The sequence below is a fragment of the Carcharodon carcharias genome, chromosome 29, assembly GCF_017639515.1.
Source record: "Carcharodon carcharias isolate sCarCar2 chromosome 29, sCarCar2.pri, whole genome shotgun sequence".
Classification (NCBI taxonomy): domain Eukaryota; kingdom Metazoa; phylum Chordata; class Chondrichthyes; order Lamniformes; family Lamnidae; genus Carcharodon; species Carcharodon carcharias.
Window position 1 is genome coordinate 1864496 of NC_054495.1, and position 21614 is coordinate 1886109.

Sequence of the window (21614 nt, forward strand, 5' to 3'; positions counted from 1 at the left end):
GCCTGTTCTGAAATAGTCCTAGTCTCATAAGTGGAAGGTGGGAGGTCAGGCTGGAGAGCATTGGAATCGTTGAGTTTGCAGCAGACAATTCAATCAGATCACCTCCGCAAACCTTCACTTTTCTACTGAAAAGAGCCTGAGCTAGCACAATCCATCTTGGTGGGGATGTAAACCCTTTGGTTCCTGTGTTGTGCAAGCGAGGCAGCATCGAGTTTGACGAGCGCTCAAGTCCCATTTTATTGGTCAGAGGGTTGCCGAACATTTCACGGTTTTCCACACCGGCAGAGAAATTTGCTGCGGAGGTGCCACAGAGATCAAGTCAGTGGGGGCCCACCCCCCCACCAGCCTGTAGGGAAACAGCCGGCCGAGGCTACAGGGAATGTCACATTTGACCGATGGGGCCAGGGAGCACTCAGAGTTAGTCGATGTCTTCGCTTGAGCATTTCACAATCTTCCCATCAACCCGCACAAGCCAGAGGTGTCCAAGGTCCCACGACGCGTGGTTGAAGCGCAGGTTTCCGATCTCTATCTTGGTCCAGCCCCACCCGGTGGGTCGGTTGACGGTGACACCCTTCCTGCAAGGAAGGAAGGACACGGTGAGAGTTCGGCCTAGTTACGACGCTGTGTGAATCCAGGGTGCCTGTATGCTTCGATGGGGGGGAGGGGGAATGGGAGAGGGAGTGGGGAGGACGGGTGAGTGGGGAGGACGGAGGGAGGAGTGGGGCGTGGGAAGGGGGAGTGGGAGGAGGAAGGGGAGGGGGGAGGAGTGGGGGAAGAGGGATTGGGGGGAGGGGAGAAGGGATGGGGGAGTGATTGGATGGGGAAGGGGGAGGGATTGGATGGGGAGGGGGGAGGGATTGGGGGGAAGTGGGGGAGGGGTTGGGGGGAGGGAGGGCGGGATTGGGGGGGGGAGGGCGGGATTGGGGGGAGGGATGGAGGGATTGGAGTGAGGGATGGAGGGATTGGAGTGAGGGATGGAGGGATTGGAGTGAGGGATGGAGGGATTGGAGTGAGGGATGGAGGGATTGGAGTGAGGGATGGAGGGATTGGAGTGAGGGATGGAGGGATTGGGGGGAGGGATGGAGGGATTGGGGGGAGGGATTGGGGGGAGGGATTGGGGGGAGGGATTGGGGGGAGGGATTGGGGGGAGGGATTGGGGGGAGGGATTGGGGGGAGGGATTGGGGGGAGGGATTGGGGGGAGGGATTGGGGGGAGGGATTGGGGGGAGGGATTGGGGGGAGGGATTGGGGGGAGGGATTGGGGGGAGGGATTGGGGGGAGGGATTGGGGGGAGGGATTGGGGGGAGGGATTGGGGGGAGGGATTGGGGGGAGGGATTGGGGGGAGGGATTGGGGGGAGGGATTGGGGGGAGGGATTGGGGGGAGGGATTGGGGGGAGGGATTGGGGGGAGGGATTGGGGGGAGGGATTGGGGTGAGGGATGGAGGGATTGGGGTGAGGGATGGAGGGATTGGGGGAGGGATGGAGGGATTGGGGGAGGGATGGAGGGATTGGGGGAGGGATGGAGGGATTGGGGGAGGGATGGAGGGATTGGGGGAGGGATGGAGGATTGGGGTGAGGGAAGGAGGATTGGGGTGAGGGAAGGAGGATTGGGGTGAGGGAAGGAGGATTGGGGTGAGGGAAGGAGGATTGGGGTGAGGGAAGGAGGATTGGGGTGAGGGATAGAGGGATTGGGGTGAGGGATAGAGGGATTGGGGAGTGATGGAGGGATTGGGGAGTGATGGAGGGATTGGGGAGTGATGGAGGGATTGGGGGGAGTGATGGAGGGATTGGGGGGAGTGATGGAGAGTTTGGGGGGAGTGATGGAGGGTTTGGGGGGAGTGATGGAGGGTTTGGGGGGAGTGATGGAGGGATTGGGGGGAGTGATGGAGGGATTGGGGGGAGTGATGGAGGGATTGGGGGAGTGATGGAGGGATTGGGGGAGTGATGGAGGGATTGGGGGAGTGATGGAAGGATTGGGGGGAGTGATGGAGGGATTGGGGGGAGTGATGGAGGGATTGGGGGGAGTGATGGAGGGATTGGGGGAGTGATGGAGGGATTGGGGGGAGTGATGGAGGGATTGGGGGGAGTGATGGAGGGATTGGGGGGAGTGATGGAGGGATTGGGGGGAGTGATGGAGGGATTCGGGGGAGTGATGGAGGGATTCGGGGGAGTGATGGAGGGATTGGGGGAGTGATGGAGGGATTGGGGGGAGTGATGGAGGGATTGGGGGGAGTGATGGCGGGATTGGGGGGAGTGATGGAGGGATTGGGGGGAGTGATGGAGGGATTGGGGGGAGTGATGGAGGGATTGGGGAGTGATGGAGGGATTGGGGGAGTGATGGAGGGATTGGGGGAGTGATGGAGGGATTGGGGGAGTGATGGAGAGATTGGGGGAGTGATGGAGGGATTGGGGAGTGATGGAGGGATTGGGGAGTGATGGAGGGATTGGAGAGTGATGGAAGGATTGGGGGAGTGATGGAAGGATTGGGGGAGTGATGGAAGGATTGGGGGAGTGATGGAAGGATTGGGGGAGTGATGGAAGGATTGGGGGAGTGATGGAAGGATTGGGGGAGTGATGGAGGGATTGGGGGAGTGATGGAGGCATTGGGGGAGTGATGGAAGGATTGGGGGGAGTGATGGAGGGATTGAGGGGAGTGAGGGAGGGATTGTGGGGAGTGATGGAGGGATTGGGGGGAGTGATGGAGGGATTGGGGTGAGGGATGGAGGGGTTACGGGTGAGGAATGGAGGGGTTACGGGTGAGGGACGGAGGGATTGCGGTGAGGGATGGAGGGATTGGGGTGAGGAATGGAGGGATTACGGGTGAGGGATGGAGGGACTGGGGTGAGGAATTGAGGGATTACGGGTGAGGGATGGAGGGACTGGGGTGAGGGATGGAGGGATTGGGGTGAGGAATGGAGGGGTTACGGGTGAGGGATGGACGGATTGGGGTGAGGGATGGAGGGGTTACGGGTGAGGGATGGAGGGACTGGGGTGAGGGCTGGAGGGACTGGGGTGAGGGATGGAGGGATTGGGGTGAGGAATGGAGGGATTTCGGGTGAGGGATGGAGGGACTGGGGTGAGGGATGGAGGGATTGGGGTGAGGGATGGAGGGGTTACGGGTGAGGGATGGAGGGGTTACGGGTGAGGGATGGAGGGGTTACGGGTGAGGGATGGAGGGGTTACGAGTGAGGGATGGAAGGATTGGGGTGAGGGCTGGAGGGATTGGGGGGAGTGCTGGAGGGATTGGGGGGAGTGATGGAGGGATTGGGGGGAGTGATGGAGGGATTGGGGGGAGTGATGGAGGGATTGGGGGGAGTGATGGAGGGATTGGGGGGAGTGATGGAGGGATTGGGGAGTGATGGAAGGATTGGGGGGAGTGATGGAGGGATTGGGGGGAGTGATGGAGGGATTGGGGGGAGTGATGGAGGGATTGGGGGGAGTGATGGAGGGATTGGGGGAGTGATGGAGGGATTGGGGGGAGTGATGGAGGGATTGGGGGGAGTGATGGAGGGATTGGGGGGAGTGCTGGAGGGATTGGGGGGAGTGCTGGAGGGATTGGGGGGAGTGCTGGAGGGATTGGGGGGAGTGAGGGAGGGATTGGGGGGAGTGAGGGAGGGATTGGGGGGAGTGAGGGAGGGATTGGGGGGAGTGCTGGAGGGATTGGGGGGAGTGCTGGAGGGATTGGGGTGAGGGATGGAGGGGTTACGGGTGAGGGATGGAGGGGTTACGGGTGATGGATGGAAGGATTGGGGTGAGGGATGGAGGGATTTTGGGCGGTGGTTCCCAGAAACTGGTAGTTGGGCTGGGCTAATTCCCCCAGGCCATCCCCAGCTGCCCGATCCGGCTAATGGGCCCCTTGTTGAATTCGCCCTGAAGCCCCCGCCCCCGCTTCCCCCCGGGAGGGTTTACCGGGTGTAGAGCTGCCGGGTGACGCTGATCCCGAAGACCCGCCCGTCGCTGCCGACCTCGATGTTCTGGAACTTTCCGAAGACGCGGGACCAGCTGGTGCCGATGCAGGCGGAGGGTTTGACGTTGAGCCGGTAGTAGACGTCCTTGGCGAGCGTCACCCCCCAGCAGCCCAGCGGCCCGCAGGAGTAATACCGCATCCGGCTCCCGATGCTGCTGAAGGAGGCGGACCTGTTGATGACGGCGCTGGCCAGCTCCTGTGGGCCGATGCAGAAGGTGGAGCCGAACTGATCCACGCCGGCCACGATCTGGTCCCCGCCGGCGTCCAGCTGCGTCAGTTTGCCATCTGGGAGGGAGGAGGGAGCGGGATTAGCTTCCGTCCCATCACAGCCTGACAGGCTTCACCTCCAGGACTGGACGGGTAGGCCCGAGTTACCATGGCGCCCGGTTCGACTCCGCCCCCTCACCCCCGCCCCGCCCACTCACCTCCGTCCTCCCCTTCGCCCCCGCCCCGCCCCCTCGGCCCGCCCCGCCCCCTCCTCAAGCCAAGTTACCCCTGAGACCAGGAACCGAAGTGACTCCGGGCCTGACTGTTCGGCCACTCGGCCCTCCCGGCTTCCCCCCTCCCGCTAAACTGCAGCTCATCCGAAAAGTCTACAGCCCCGGAGGCTCCGCCCGGTTCATCCAGTACGTTGACCCACATCGGTCTCTGGTCTGGAGTGATGTCCACTTCCAAATTCTCGCCTTTCCCTCCAACCCTACCTCACCCTCAACCCTCCCTCCCTATCCCTCCCTCACCCTCCTCCAACCCTCCCTCCCTATCCCTCCCTCACCCTCCTCCAACCCTCCCTCCCTATCCCTCCCTCACCCTCCTCCAACCCTTCCTCACCCTCCTCCAACCCTCCCTCCCTATCCCTCCCTCAACCTCCTCCAACCTTCCCTCCCTATCCCTCCCTCACCCTCCCTCACCCTCCTCCAACACTCCCTCCCTATCCCTCCCTCACCCTCCTCCAACCCTCCCTCCCTATTCCTCACCCTCCTCCAACCCTCCCACCATTTCCCACCCTCACCCTCCTCCAACCCTACCTCACCCTCACCCTCCTCCAACCCTACCTCACCCTCACCCTCCTCCAACCATACCTCACCCTCACCCTCCTCCAACCCTATCTCACCCTCAACCCTATCTCCAACCCTACCTCACCCTCCTCCAACCTTCCCTCCAACCATACCTCACCCTCACCCTCCTCCAACCCTCCCTCCAACGCCACCTCACCCTCACCCTCCTCCAACTCTCCCTTCAACCCTACCTCACCGTCACCCTCCTCCAACCCTCCCTTCCACCCTACCTCACCCTCACCCTCCTCCAACCCTCCCTCCAACCCTACCTTACCCTCAACCCTCCCTCCAACCCTACCTCACCCTCAACCCTACCTTACCCTCCAACCCTCCCTCCAACCCTCCCTCCAACCCTCCCTCCAACCCTACCTCACCCTCAACCCTACCTCACCCTCCCTATCCCTCCAACCCTCCCTCCAATCCTAACTAACCCTCAACCCTACCTCACCTTCCCTCACCCTTCAACCCTACCTCACCCTCCCTCACCCTCCAACCTTCCCTTCAACCCTACCTCACCCTCAACCCTACCTCACCTTCCCTCACCCTCCAACCTTCCCTCCAACCCTACCTCACCCTCCAACCCTCCCTCACCCTCCAACCCTCCCTCACCCTCAAACCACCTCACCCTCCAACCCTCCCTCCAACCCTACCTCACCCTCCTCACCCTCCAACCCTCCCTCACCCTCAACCCTCCCTCACCCTCCAACCCTCCCTCACCCTCAACCCTCCCTCATCCTCAACCCTCCCTCATCCTCAACCCTCCCTCACCCTCAACCCTCCCTCACCCTCAACCCTCCCTCACCCTCAACCGTACCTCACCCTCCAACCCTACCCCACCCTCCAACCCTACCACCCTCTCTGTCCATCCAACCCTCCCTCTCCATCCAACCCTCCCTCTCCCTCCAACCCTCCCTCTCCCTCCAACCCTCCTCCAGCACCTTCAACTCTCCCTCCAATCCTCCTCCAGCCCGTCCAATCCTCCCTCCAAACCTCCCTCTCCCACCAACCCTCCTCCAGCCTCTCCAACCCTCCCTCTCCCTCCAACCCTCCTCCAGCCCCTCCACCCCTCCCTATCCCTCCAACCCCCTACCCCTCCCTCACCCTCCCTCTCCCTCCAACCCTCCCTCTCCTCCAACACTCCGTCTCCTCCAACCCTCCCTATCCGTCCACGCCTGCCTCCAAACCTCCCTCTCCATCCAACCCTCCCTATCCCTCCAACACTCCTCCAGCCCCTCCAATCCTCCCTCTCCCTCCAACCCTCCTCCAGCCCCTCCAACCCTCCCTCTCCCTCCAACCCTCCCTCTCCCTCCAACCCTCCCTCTCCCTCCAATCCTCCCTCCCCCTCCAATCCTCCCTCCCTCTCCAACCCTGCCTCTCCATCCAACCCTCCTCCAACCCTCCTCCCTCCAATCCTCTCTATCCCTCCCTCTCCCACTCCCTCTAAATCTCCCCCTCCCTCCAACCCTCCCCCTCCCTCCAACCCTCCCTCTCCCTCCAACTCTCCCTATCCCTCCAACCCTCCCTCTCCCTCCAACCCTGCAACCCTCTCTCTCCCTCCAACCCTCTCTCTCCCCCCAAGCTTCCAACCCTCCCTCCCCCTCCAATCCTCCCTCCAACCCTCGCTATCCCTCCAACCCTCCCTCTCCCTCCAACCCTCCTTATCCCTCCCTCACCCTCAACCCTCCCTCACCCTCAACCCTCCCTCACCCTCAACCCTCCCTCACCCTCAACCCTCCCTCACCCTCAACCCTACATCACCGTCCAACCCTACCTCACCGTCCAACCCTACCACCCTCCCTGTCCATCCAACCCTCCCTCTCCCTCCAACCCTCCTCCAGCCCCTCCAACTCTCCCTCCAATCCTCCTCCAGCCCGTCCAACCCTCCCTCCAAACCTCCCTCTCCCTCCAACCCTCCTCCAACCCTCCCTCTACCTCCAACGCTCCCGCTCCCTCCAAACCTCCTCCAGCCCCTCCACCCTTCCTTATCCCTCCAACCCCCACCCCTCCCTCTCCCTCCCTCTCCCTCCAACCCTCACTCTCCTCCAACCCTCCCTATCCCTCCACCCCTGCCTCCAAACCTCCCTCTCCATCCAACCCTCCCTATCTCTCCAACACTCCTCCAGCCCCTCCAATCCTCCCTCTCCCTCCAACACTCCTCCAGCCCTTCCAACCCTCCCTCTCCCTCCAATTCTCCCTCCCCTCCAACCCTCCCTCCCCAACCCTCCCTCTTCATCCAACCCTCCTCCAACCCTCCTCCCTCCAACCTTCCCTATCACTCCCTCTCCCACTCCCTCTAACCCTCCGTCTCCCTCCAATCCTCCCTCTCCCTCCAACTCTCCCTATCCCTCCAACCCTCTCTCTCCCCCCAAGCCTCCAACCCTCCCTCTCCCTCCAACCCTCCCTCTCCCTCCAATCCTCGCTATCCCTCCAACCCTCCCTCTCCCTCCAACCCTCCCTCACCCTCCAACCCTCCCTCTCCCTCCCTCTCCCTCCAACACTCCCTCTCCCTCCAACCTTCCTCTCCCTCCAACCCACTCTCTCCCTCCAACCTCCTCCCACCCTCCCTATCTCTGTGAACTCCTCCAGCCCCTCCAACCCTCCCTCTCCCTCCAACTCTCCTCCAACCCTCCCTATCCCTCCAACCCTCCTCCAACCCTCGCTATCCCTCCAACCTTCTCCATCCCTCCCTATCCATCTGACCCTCCCTCTCCCACCAACCCTCCCTCTCCCTCCAACCTACTCCAGCCCCTACAACCCTCCCTCTCCCTCCAACCTACTCCAGCCCCTACAACCCTCCCTATCTCTTCAACCCTGCCTCTCCCTTCAACCTCCTCCAACCCCTACAACCCTCCCTATCCCTCCAACCCTGCCTCTCCCTCCAACCTCCTCCAGCCCCTACAACCCTCCCTATCCCTCCAACCTCCTCCAGCCCCCTCCAACCTCCCTATCCCTCCAAACTCCTCCAACCTTCCCTCTCCCTCCAACCTCCTCCAACCCCTACAACCCTCCCTATCCCTCCAACCCTGCCTCTCCCTCCAACCTCCTCCAGCCCCTACAACCCTCCCTATCCCTCCAACCTCCCCCAGCCACTCCAACCCTCCCTATCCCTCCAACCTCCTCCACCCTCCCTATCCGTCTAACCTCCTCCAGCCCCCTACAAATCGCCCTATCCCTCCAACCCTCCTCCAACCCCTACAACCCTCCCTATCCCTCTAACCCTCCCTATCCATCTAACCTCCTCCAGCCCCCTACAGCCCTCCCTATCACTCCAACCCTCCTTCAGCCCCTACAACCCTCCCTATCTCTGTAACCTCCTCCAGCCCCTACAACCCTCCCTATCTTTGTAACCTCCTCCAGACCCTACAACACTCCCTATCTCTGTAACCTCTTCCAGCCCCTACAACCCTCCCTATCTCTGTAACCTGCTCCAGCCCCTACAACCCTCCCTATCTCTGTAACCCTACAACCCTCCCTATCTGTGTAACCTCCTCCAGCCCCTACAACCCTCCCGATCCCTCCAACCTCCTCCAGCCCCTACAACCTTCCCTATCCCTCCAATCTCCCCCAGCCCCTACAATCCTCCCTATCTCCGTAACCTCCTCCATCCACCACCATTCCCTGAGATCTCTGCGCTCCTCCAATTCTGCTGTCATGTGCATGATTTTTTCTGATCTGCACTGTTCGAGGGTCCATACTGAGGAAGTGCTGCACTGTCTGTGGTTCAGTACTGAAGGAGTGCTGCGCTGTCCAAGCGTCAGTACTGAGGGAGTGCTGCACTGTCAGAGGGTCAGTACTGAGGGAGTACTGCACTGTCAGAGGGTCAGTACTGAGGGATAGCTGCACTGTAGGAGGGTCAGTACTGAGGAAGTGCTGCACTGTCAGAGGGTCAATACTGAGTGAATTCTGCACTGTCGGTGGGTCAGTACTGAGGGAGTGCTGCACTGTCGGAGGGTCAGTACTGAGGGAGTGCTACATTATCGGAGGGTCTGTACTGAGGGAGGGGCAAAATAAAGTGATCCCCATGCTTGATTTAAAAAACATGGACGATCTGAGTGGTTTTTCTGCTTGTGGGATCTTGCTGTGTGTAAATCTGTTGCAGTGCTTCCTATTTTACAGCAAGGACTGCTCTTCAAACTGCTCCATTGACCATGAGGCGCTTAGGGGCATCGTTTGGTGGGGAAAGGCGCTAGAGAAATGCATGTCCTTTATGAACACTCCTGACTTACCAAAGAAGGAGACCCAGTTTCCAGCAACGAGTCGGTAGATCCTCCTATCCTGATCTACTCCCCAGATTCCTGCCGGACCCACAGTGACGTGTTTGAGTTTTCCAGGGAGCTGGATCCAGGAGTTTCCCACTCTGGTGTATATGGAGCCTGTATGATTAACTCCGAATACCATCCCAATCCCAGCATCAAGTTGCTTGAGCGTTCCAGCAACATCTGAGCACCTCGTAGCTGCAGAGCGGAAACAGAGCATAGTGAGGAATGGAATTCCACCTTCCCAACGAAATTCCTATCTCAGCCCACATCGGCACACTCTCTCTCCCTCTACATGTCTCCCCCTCTCTCTCTCTGCCCATCTCTCTCGATCCCACTCTCTGTCTCTGTCTCTCTGCCTCTATCACTCCGTTGCTGTCTGTCTCCCTCTGTCTCTATTGCTATGTCTCTCCCTCTCTCCCTGCCTGTCCCTCAGTGTTTCTTTGTCTCTCTGTCCCTCTGGCTTGCTCTCTCTCTCTGTTTCACTCTCTCTTTGTCTCTCTCTCTCTCTCTCTGCCCATCTCTCTCTGCCTCTGTCCCTTTGCCTCTGTCTCTCCGTCGCTGTATGTCTCCCTCTGTCTCTATTGCTATCTGTCTCTCCATCTCTCCCTGTCTGTCCCTTGCTGTTTCTCTGTGTCTCTCTCTCTCTCTCTGTGTCCCTCTGGCTTGCTCTCTCTCTGTGTCTCACTCTCTCTGTGTCTCACTCTCTCTGTCTCACTCTCTCTCTCTTTGACACACTCGCTCTCTCTGCCTCCCTGTGTCTCTGCCTCCCTGTGTCTCTGCCTCCCTGTGTCTCTGCCTCCCTGTGTCTCTGTCTCCCTGTGTCTCTGTCTCCCTGTGTCTCTGTCTCCCTGTGTCTCTGTCTCCCTGTGTCTCTGTCTCCCTGTGTCTCTGTCTCCCTGTGTCTCTGCCTCCCTGTGTCTCTGCCCTTCTCTCTCTCCCTCTGCTTCTCTCCCTCTGCTTCTCTCCCTCTGCCTCTCTCTCCCTCTGCCTCTCTCTCCCTCTGCCTCTCTCTCCCTCTCTGCCTCCCTGTCTCTCTCTTTCTCTCTGCCTTTTTCTCTGTTTCTCTCTCTCTGCCTCCCTCTCTCTCTTTCTCTGTCTCCCCCCCCCCCTCTCTCTCTCTCTCTGTCTGTCTCTCTCTCTGACTCTGTCTTTCTCTCTCTCTCTGCCTCTGTCTCTCTCTCTCTCTCTCTCTCTCTGACTCTGTCTCTGTCTCTCTCTCTCTCTCTCTCTGACTCTGTCTCTCTCTCTCTGTCTCTCAGGTCCATAAGGAACATAACCACATGGGGCATTCCAGACAGAGCAGGGCAGCAGGTCAGGGGTGAGTGGGCTATCGAGGGATGTCTGAGGGACACCAGGCCTGTGGAACAGTTATACAGTGCAACAGGGTCGGGAATATTCTGCCAGGAACGTGGGGATTGACGGTGAGATCTGTGCTTCAGGATGAAGAACTGGAGTCCGTGTAGGAATGGGGTCAAAGACGGAGAGAATGACATGGTGGAATATCACGGAAACGAAGAAGGTTCAGGCTGTTCTGAATGTTCAAGCACTGACCACTTACCATTACTGACCGCAAGGAGAGACAGCGTCAAACCAATGAGAGTTTTCATTTCCCGGACTCTCTCCTATCTACCCCCAGGATTCCTGTGGGATCCGGAACTATTGAGATAGACACAGAAAAAGGAAACAATTAAATAGAAAGGACATGCATTTCTCTAGCGCCTGTCCCCGCCTCAGGAAGTCCCAAAGTGTATCACAGCCACAAAGGACTTTTTTTTTTAAAGCGTAATCACAGCTGTAATGTAGGAAACGCAGCAGTCAATTTCCACACAGCAAGATCCCACAAGCAGCAATGTGATAAGGGCCCAGATCATCTGTTTTTAGTAATGTTGGTTGAGGGATAAATATTGGCACCAGGATACCGGGGAAAACTCCCACCCCCCAACCCCCCCTTCCAAATAGTGGCCATGGGATCTTTTACACCCACTTGAGAAGGCAGACGAGGACCTCGGTTTAATAACTCATCTGAAAGACAGAACGCCCGACAGTGCAATACTCCCTCAGTACTGACCCTCCGACAGTGCAGCGCTCCCTCAGTACTGACCCTCTGACAGTGCAGCGCTCCCTCAGTACTGACCCTCTGACAGTGCAGCACTCCCTCAGTACTGACCCTCCGACAGTGCAGCGCTCCCTCAGTACTGACTCTCCGACAGTGCAGCGCTCCCTCAGTACTGACCCTCCGACAGTGCAGCGCTCCCTCAGTACTGACCCTCTGACAGTGCAGCGCTCCCTCAGTACTGACCCTCTGACAGTGCAGCGCTCCCTCAGTACTGACCCTCCGACAGTGCAGCGCTCCCTCAGTACTGACCCTCCGACAGTGCAGCGCTCCCTCAGTACTGACCCTCCGACAATGCAGCGCTCCCTCAGTACTGACCCTCCGACAGTGCAGCGCTCCCTCAGTACTGACTCTCCGACAGTGCAGCGCTCCCTCAGTACTGACCCTCCGACAGTGCAGCGCTCCCTCAGTACTGACCCTCCGACAGTGCAGCGCTCCCTCAGTACTGACCCTCCGACAGTGCAGCGCTCCCTCAGTACTGATCCCCCGACAATGCAGCGCTCCCTCAGTACTGACCCTCCGACAGTGCAGCACTCCCTCAGTACTGACCCTCCGACAGTGCAGCGCTCCCTCAGTACTGACCCTCCGACAGTGCAGCGCTCCCTCAGTACTGACCCTCCGACAGTGCAGCGCTCCCTCAGTACTGACCCTCCGACAGTGCAGCGCTCCCTCAGTACTGACCCTCCGACAGTGCAGCGCTCCCTCAGTACTGACCCCCCGACAGCGCAGCGCTCCCTCAGTACTGACCCCCCGAAAGTGCAGCACTCCCTCAGTACTGACAAAGAGTGAGAGAGGGAGAGAGATAGGGAGTGAGGCATATGGGAACAGATGTAATCTGATTGGTTTGTGTCCATGAACAGAGAATGTTACTGACCAACTGGAGCAGACGTCAAGGCTCCTCATGGTGAAGTTTATTAGTGAGTGATCGGTGTCACTGCATTCACGATGGAGTGAAACAGGGCAGCGTCTCCGATCGATTGCAGTTAACTGCCTCCTCAGTGAGTGCCTCAGAATGAGTTTTCAGCCTCATTGTCCCATCTTGATCAGACAATCCCGGCTTCGGATCTCTCCTCCCGGCATTCCAGCAGTTGTTGGGGAGCATTGATGGAGATGAAGACAACTAAACTCCAACAACCCACGTGAAACCATCAAATCTAGCTGCGACCTCGAATCTGCGAACGGGGTTGAGAATCTGAATTCCGTTAGGAATCGGGCAGGAATTCCACCTGGATTGTGCTCTTCCTGGCCCTAACCTCCTCCAACAGAAGTCGGCACAGAATTCCGGAATAACTCCTCCTATACTGCAGCTACAAGAGCAGGTCAGAGGCTGGGAATCCTGTGGTGAGTAACTCACCTCCTGACTCCCCAAAGCCTGTCCACCATCTACAAGGCACAAGTCAGGAGTGTGATGGAATACTCCCCACTTGCCTGGATGAGTGCAGCTCCCACAACACTCAAGGAGCTCAGCACCATCCAGGACAAAGCAGCCCCGCTTGATTGGCACCACATCCACAAACATTCACTCCCTCCGCCACCGACGCACAGTAGCAGCAGTGTGTGTACCATCTAAAAGACACACTGGAGGAATTCACCAAGGCTCCTTAGGCAGCACCTTCCAAACCCACGACCGCTACCATCTAGAAGGACAAGGGCAGCAGATAGATGGGAAGACCACCACCTGGAAGTTCCCCTCCAAGTCACTCACCATATTGACTTGGAAATATATCGGCCGTTCCTTCACTGGCGCTGGGTCAAAATCCTGGATCTCCCTCCCTAGCAGCACGGTGGGTGTACCTACACCACATGGACTGTAGCGGTTCAAGAAGGCAGCTCACCACCACCTTCTCAAGGGGCAATTAGGGATGGGCAATAAATGCTGGGCCCAGCCAGCGATGCCCACATCCCTGGGAGTGAATTTAAAAAAAAAGCCCTTGAGTGCAGCATCACCTGGTTGCTCTCCTTGTGGTCCTCAGGACCCTCTCCTACTCAGAGCTCTGACATTCTCCACCCCACGGCAACCCCCCCTTGCCCCACCCCCACTCACAGCTGCGGGACCCCCTTCTCCCTCTGACCCCTCGCTCTCTGTCAGCGTACCACCCAAAACCGAAAAATAATGCCATCTGTCAGGACCTGGGCATCGCTGGAGTAGCCCAGGGTCATTTAGGTTGCACGGCCATAAATGGTTGAGGCAGTGAGGTGAGGCCGGTGGGGGGGTGGACAGGGGGTAGGGTGGGAGCAGGGGGGGGTGAGGAGCACTCCACAGTCAGGCGACAAGCCGGCTGTATGGAGGGGGCTCCTATCGCTGAGGGAAGAAGGTTATTGTACCTGGGGTCGGGGGCAGCACTGACCCCTTTTTAATACCCACACTCCATCCATCAGCTCCCGCTCTGCTCTCCCCGTGCAAATTGGCACCTCTCTCTCCCCCCACGCAAATTGGCACCTCTCTCTCCCCCTCCGCGCAAATTGGCACCTCTCTCTCCCCGCGCAAACTGGCACCTCTCTCTCCCCCCGCGCAAATTGGCACCTCTCTCTCCCCCCCACGCAAATTGGAACCTCTTTTTCCCCCCGCGCAAATTGGCACCTCTCTCTCCCCCGCGCAAATTGGCACCTCTCTCTCCCCCGCGCAAATTGGAACCTCTTTTTCCCTCCGCGCAAATTGGCACCTCTCTCTCCCCCCGCGCAAATTGGCACCTCTCTCTCCCCCCGTGCAAATTGGCACCTCTCTCTCTCCCCACCCCCACCCCCGAGCAAATTGGCACCTCTGTCTCTCTCCCCTTGGGTCACTGCCCTAGGCTGTCAGGAGACCGTTCAGCCCCTCGAGCCTGTGAAAGACCCCACCACCCACTCCCCCAACCCCCCCTTCCTCACCCCGCCCTCACCATCCCCCCGCCAGCCCTTCCCTGGTCCACACTCACCTCCCTTCACTGCTGCGACCTCCCGCTCTCCTCCCTCGATCCGTCTCTCCTCTTCATCCCCTCAGGCATAAGTCCTGTCGGGACTGAGGGAGGCACATTTATTTCGGGACTGCGGTCCAATCGCTGGGCAAGGATTCACACAACCTCCTCCCTTCCTCCCTCCCCTCCCCCACACCGGAAAACACCACCCCTCCTCCAACCGGTTGCAGAAACCCACCAGGCGATAAGGGGAACCCAGCCGTCAGCAAACGTGTAGCTTTCGTTCACCATCCCAGCCGCAGCGAAGGTCAGCAGAGAGTGGGAAGGGAGATAACCTTGTGTCGGAAGAGTTGGCTCAGCAGAATGAGGACAGAAGCCTCTTTGTCAGCCTCTCCCCACCCCTGCACACCCCACCGCTCCCGCTCTGATGATTCCAGAGAGTTCCCAGAAAGCGTCTCTGGCGCTGCTGTGAGCGGTGGTGGAGCGCTCGCTGCCGATAACGCTGCTTCTGCGGGAGGGGAGGAGGCAAGGAGTTCCCAGAGTACGATACAGGACGTGGAACTTGGCGAGGTTTCCTGCTGACGTTCAACACACCCCACACACAACCGGCCCACCGCTCACTGGGGCAGGGTGGAGGGAGCTTTACTCTGTATCTAACCCTGTGCTGTAGCTGTCCTGGGAATGTTTGATGGGGACAGTGTAGAGAGAGCTTTACTCTGTATCTAACCCCGTGCTGTACCTGTCCTGGGAGTGTTTGATGGGGATAGTGTAGAGGGAGCTTTACTCTGTATCTAGCCCTGTGCTGTGCCAGTCCTGGGAGTGTTTGATGGGGACAGTGCAGAGGGAGCTTTACTCTGTATCTAACGCTGTGCTGTACCTGTCCTGGGAGTGTTTGATGGGGACAGTGTAGAGGGAGCTTTACTCTGTATCTAACCCCGTGCTGTACCTGTCCTGGGAGTGTTTGATGGGGACAGTGTAGAGGGAGCTTTACTCTGTATCCAACCCCGTGCTTTATCTGTCCTGGGAGTGTTTGATGGGGACAGTGTAGAGGGAGCTTTACTCTGTATCTAACGCTGTGCTGTACCTGTCCTGGGAGTGTTTGATGGGGACAGTGTAGAGGGAGCTTTACTCTGTATCTAACCCCGTGCTGTACCTGTCCTGGGAGTGTTTGATGGGGATAGTGTAGAGGGAGCTTTACTCTGTATCTAACCCCGTGCTGTACCTGTCCTGGGAGTGTTTGATGGGGACAGTGTAGAGGGAGCTTTACTCTGTATCTAACCCTCTGCTGAACCTGTCCTGGGAGTGTTTGATGGGGACAGTGTAGAGGGAGCTTTACTCTGTATCTAACCCCGTGCTGTACCTGTCCTGGGAGTGTTTGATGGGGACAGTGTAGAGGGAGCTTTACTCTGTATCTAACCCCGTGCTGTACCTGTCCTGGGAGTGTTTGATGGGGACAGTGTAGAGGGAGCTTTACTCTGTATCTCACCCTCTGCTGAACCTGTCCTGGGAGTGTTTGATGGGGAAAGTGTAGAGGGAGTTTTACTATGTATCTAACGCCGTGCTGTACGTGTCCTGGGAATATTTGATGGGGACAGTGTAGAGGGAGCTTTACTCTATATCTAACCTGTGCTGGAACTGTGTAACATGAAATCGACACTAACAATTCTGGTTTGGATGTGGACAAGATTCCAACATGAAATAAAATTGTTAATAATTAATGTGGAATTGCCGGTGTTTAGTTGGGTTGAAGGGAAGGTGGAGGGGGAGGGTGAGGGGTGAGGTGAAGGGGAGGGGGAGGGGTGGGGTGAAGGGGAGGATGGGTGGTGAAGGGGGGGTGAAGGGGAGGGGGGGTTGAAGCAGATGGGGAGGGGAGAGAGAGGTGAAGGGGAGGGTGAGGGGGAGGGGGAGGGGTGGAGGGGAGGGGAGGGAGGAGCAGAGGGGGAAGGGGTGGGGGAGGAGGGTGAGTGGGAGGGGAGGGGAAAGGGTGGGGGAGGGGGGTGAGGGGGAGGAGGAGGAGGGGAGGGGGAGGGGAGGGAAGGGGGAGGGGAGGGGAGGGGGGGTGAAGGGGAGGGGGAGGGGGTGAAGTGGAGGGGGAGGGGAGGGGAGGGTGAAGGGGAGGGGGAGTGAAGGGGAGGGGAAGAGGTGGGGGAGGGGGAGGGGAGGGGGGGAGGGGGAGGGGGATGAGAGGGAGGGGGAGGGGAGGGTGAAGGGGAGGGGGAGTGAAGGGGAGGGGAAGAGGTGGGGGAGGGGGAGGGGAGGGGAGGGGGAGGGGGGAGGGGGAGGGGGATGAGGGGGAGGGGGTGAGGGTGGGTGAAGGGGAGGGGGAGGGGAGGGGGGTGAGGGGGAGGGGGTGAGGGTGAGTGAAGGGGAGGGGGAGGGGAGGGGGGTGAGGGGGAGGGGGAGGGGAGGGAAGGGGGAGGGGAGGGGAGGGGGGGTGAAGGGGAGGGAAGGGGAGGGGGAGGGGGGTGAAGTGGAGGGGGAGGGGAGGGTGAAGGGGAGGGGGAGGGGAGGGTGAGGGGGATGAGGGGGAGGGGGTGAGGGTGGGTGAGGGGGAGGGGAGGGGGGTGAGGGGGAGGGGAGGGGAGGGGGAGGAGCTGTCTGAGGTTGCAACCTGACCGAGAGATTCATCCAAAGTTACTGAGTGTGTCCGTGACTGGAATGTTCCGGCTCTCGTTGGCCCAGGGCCATCGTGGTGACTGTCCACTCGGCCCATCCATGGTGGGCTGCCTTCCCCATTTGCCAGATGTCGTTTTAATGCATTTGTGTCTAATTATAGGCCCCGTTTACCCTTTCCCACCACCCACAGCCCCATCGGTAGCGGTAGAAGGGATGGCGAGGGTGGTTGGTGAGGACTTGGGGGCGGATACAGACCCTGGGGGTGGGAAGGAGGAGGTCGGGGAGATCAATGTGGATGGGGGTGAGATTCTCAGGAAGGTAGAGAATGTGATTGTTCATCTGGACATCCTGGAAAGATAAGGGTTCAGGTTGGTAGGTGAGAGGGGGCGGTGACAGGTGATGCTGGGGGGTTGGGGGTGCGGTCGACAGTGATGGGGGAAAGGGCATGGAGGACTGGGGGAGGGGAAAGGATTGGAGTGCTGACGATAAACTTGACAACTACCATTTCTCAGAAATCAAAAGTGAGCGGAGCCTGTTGTTGGACAGGGGCAGATGCTGCATGGGAGTGACACACCACACGCACACGCACAGAGACACACACACACACACACACACAGACACAGACGCGCACACACACACACACACAGAGACACACAAACACACACACACGCACACAGAGACACACACAGAGACACACAGCCACATACGTACACACACACACAGACACACACACAAACAGACACACACAGACACACAGACACACACACACAGACACACACACACACAGACACACACACACAGACACAGACGCACACACACACACACACACACACAGACACACACACACACACACACACACACACACACACAGACACACACACACACACACGCACACAGAGACACACACACACACACACACACACGCACACAGAGACACACAGAGACACACACAGAGACACACAGACACATACGTACACACACACACACAGACACACACACAAACAGACACACACAGACACACAGACACACACACACAGACACACACACACACACACAGACACACACACACAGACACAGACGCACACACACACACACACACACACAGACACACACACACACACACACACACAGAGACACACACAGAGACACACACACACAGACACAGAGACACACACAGACACACACAGAGACACACACACAAACAGACACACACACAGGGACACAGACACACATGCACACAGAGACACACACACACACAGACACATACAGACACACACACACACTCACAGAGAGACACACACTCACAGAGACACACACACACAGACACACACACACAGACACACACACAGACACACACACACACACAGACACAGACACAGAGACACACACACAGTCACGCACACATAGACACACACACACAGGGACATAGACACACACAGAGACACACACACACAGACAGACACACACACAGACACACACACACACACATACAGACACACACACAGACACACACACATACAGACACACACACACACATACAGACACACACACACTCACAGAGACACAAACACACAGACACACACACAGAGACACAAACACACAGATACACACACACAGACGCACACACACACACACAGACACAGACACACACACACATACAGACACAGACACACACACACAGACACACACACACAGAGACAGACACGCTCACACATACAGAGACACACGGTGTCACACACACAGACACACACACAGAGACACAGACATGCGCACACATACAGAGACATACACACAGACACACGGTGTCACACACACACAGACACACACACACAGAGACACAGACATGCGCACATACAGAGACACACACACAGACACACACAGAGACATAGACACACGCACACAGACACACACACACACACAGAGACACACACACAGAGACACAGACACACACACAGACACACACACACACAGAGACACAGACACACACACAGACACACACACACAGACACACACACACAGACACAGACACACACACAGAGACACAGACACACACACAGACACACACACACAGACACACACACACAGAGACACAGACACGCGCACACATACAGAGACACACATACCCACACACACACACACTGTCACACACACATAGACACACACACACAGAGACACAGACACGCGCACACATACAGAGACACACGCACACACACACAAACACACGGTGTCACACACACAGACACACACACAGACATAAAGAGACACACACACATGCACACTCATGCACACGCACACATATGCACACAGACAGACACACACGCACACACACACACCCGCTCCAGAATCACTCGTGGTCTGGCTGCATACAGCTGAACTGCTAGTGAGGGGGATGAAGGGGGAGGACTCGCTGAAAGGCAACATTACACATTATTCAGTGAAAGTGAATATATTTTCAGATTATAAAGTGACAAAAGGCATTCACACATGCAACCATATGTCATCAGAATTTCTTAACTTATCTAGGTGCTGCCCTGACATCCGCAGCAGGGGTGGAGATTGTGCAATGTTTGGCCCTGTTGCCAATGATGACTTTGCATGCATCCTCTGGAGAGCTGAGGCCTTGAGGGGCCCAGTTTGTTTTGGCTGTCCTGCTGTGGGCCAGGCGCTCTCTGCAGTGGCAGGTTGAGGGGGGGGGGGGGGTCATAGGCAAAGGTGACTCGGAGGGAGTGGACAGCCTCTGAGATTTCTGAATGGATTACCCCGGGGTGTCCAGCTATCTCTCCTCCTGCCTTCGGATCCCCAAGGGCTCCAGCCTGGCTCCTTGAGGGGAAGGAGCACCTGGAGGGATGTTGAGCTGCCCAATTCCCTCTCGTGTTGCCAGTGCTATGGCTCCTGCGATGGAGTGCAGGTCTGCATGCATCTTTGCGTTCTGCTGGACCAGTGTCTCCATGGCATCCTCTAGGCTTTCCATGGAGATTTCTGTGCACGCCGCTCCCTCCGACCTGCACGCCACTCCTCCGACTTGCGTGCCACTCTGTTGAGGGCTTCCAACAGCTCTGCGTAATGTTCCCCAGCCTTTGCTGGCTTCCCATGATTGAGTTGGAAGACCAAATCCAGAGGCTCATTATCTGACTCGGACCCTCACAGATGCTTCTTCCCCAGCAGTCCTCCGAATGCTGGGAAGCTTGGCTGAGCGAACCTCCTCCTGCTGTGGACAGGTGCTTGTGTGGCGACCACCAGATTGTGAACCGCAGCATGCTCTAGATCTATGTACCGAGGTGTGTGTCTCTGTGCTCATGGAAGGTGTGGGTAAGTGCTGTCTTTCAAGCTGCTTATTCCCAGATTTTCAATGGAGGAGGTGCCCTCTTGACTGGAAGTGAGGACATGGATGGAGTTGAAGACCGGCTGGCTGAGGGCATCGGTCACTTGGCAGAAATCCCTGTGAACCAAAGTAGAGATAATTATTGCATGGCAGCAGAGTTAAAATCAGGAGAGGGGGCACTCACACTTGCCTTGAGAGAGGGATGATGTAGTGCAGGACCCTCACATGGGTGTTCGTCACTGACCTCACGGTCACCACGGGCACGGTGCACACCCTCACCTCAGTACCCGATGGCACACTCAAAGTGAGTGAGGGGCCTAATGTGGGCCACTGTACCCCACCCCCTGGTCTGAGACCTCTCCCTGCTGTTGTGAGCCCCAGCTTCTCCTGCATGAAAACAGATGGAGAGAGTGTGATCAGGATGCAGGGCACTGAGTGGAATGTTTGTGGGGTGAACGGAGCCATGGACGGGATGACGACGTGAGCTCCAGAGGAAATGAGCCTGATGGAGATGTGAGGGTGTGTGAGAGAGTTAGTGGTGTTGTCCCTTGAGGTATGAATCCAGGTGGGTGTCCTGATAGGTTTGAGTGTGTGTGAATTGAAAGTGAGGAGGAGGTTGACTTACTCTGGCGGAACGGATAAGATCATTTCATCCTCTTCCTGCATTGGATGGCTGACCTCCTCTGTGCTCTGGCGGTGTTGACTGTTGCTGCCGACGCCTCCCAGGCTGTGGATTGGTGACTCTGGTGGACTTGCTCCTGTGGCCAGGGTGGTGAAGAGGACATCCCAAAGACCTCTCACTGGGTCCAGCAGGTGCTCCAGAGAGGTGTTACTAAATTTGGCGGCTGCCACCTTCTTTGCAGTCCCGGTCTGAAGGCCTGAAGTAGGCTGTGTTCTGCTGTGCTTTAAATGTGGTGCATGGAGTGAGGCAGCGCTGAGGTAACGGTGTGGCTGACAAATCTGAGCCTTCTGCCCTGCGATGTGGAATGTTTCCCGTGAATGGATTATTAGTGCATAGGGACGCGCCGGGAATGGGACAATATGGCGCGGAAACCCCCTCCCATTGTGGCTGGCGGGTAAACTACTTTTTTTCACGTGCCCGCTACCGCGCTCAGTGCCAACCTGCGCCAGTTCCGACCCCCCCCCCCCACTCCCTCGTCTTTGAACTTTCTCCAGTGTGAAGCACATCACAGGCAGGATAGGGAGCGAGTCGGCACCACACTCACTGTCCGCTGGCAAACACCGAATGGGGATATTGTCGACCGAACTCTTACCGGCCCAGATCTGGTTTTAAAGGACCCAACGCCCACGAATGTTTGGACCTTCCCCTGCTTCTCCCCACCCACCACCCCACACCCACACACACCCACCCCGCCAACCCCAACCCC

At 58.0% G+C, this 21614-nt stretch overlaps 1 protein-coding gene across 1 annotated transcript; it reads right to left on the bottom strand.

Moving 5' to 3' along the window:
- Positions 1–219: 219 nt before the first annotated feature.
- On the bottom strand, positions 220–10903 carry LOC121270992 (fish-egg lectin-like). The gene is made up of 5 exons (XM_041176677.1): positions 10840–10903; positions 9249–9476; positions 4393–4462; positions 3910–4305; positions 220–575 (listed from the first exon to the last, which is right to left on the bottom strand). Exons 1-5 carry the CDS (start codon positions 10886–10888, stop codon positions 419–421), a joined length of 900 nt encoding a protein of 299 aa, XP_041032611.1. The 5' UTR covers positions 10889–10903; the 3' UTR covers positions 220–418.
- Between the last annotated feature and the right edge of the window lie 10711 nt (positions 10904–21614).

What these genes read in the sequence shown, in the direction of transcription:
- LOC121270992 (XM_041176677.1), bottom strand. Translation starts at nt 10,888, where the DNA reads ATGAAAACTCTCATTGGTTTGACGCTGTCTCTCCTTGCGGTCAGTAAT. An exon ending in TCTCCTTGCGGTCAGTAATG is followed by an intron (nt 9,477 to 10,839) that starts GTAAGTGGTCAG and finishes TCCGCTCTGCAG; the next exon opens with CTACGAGGTGCTCAGATGTT. An exon ending in GGGCGAAGGGGAGGACGGAG is followed by an intron (nt 4,306 to 4,392) that starts GTGAGTGGGCGG and finishes CTGGAGGTGAAG; the next exon opens with CCTGTCAGGCTGTGATGGGA.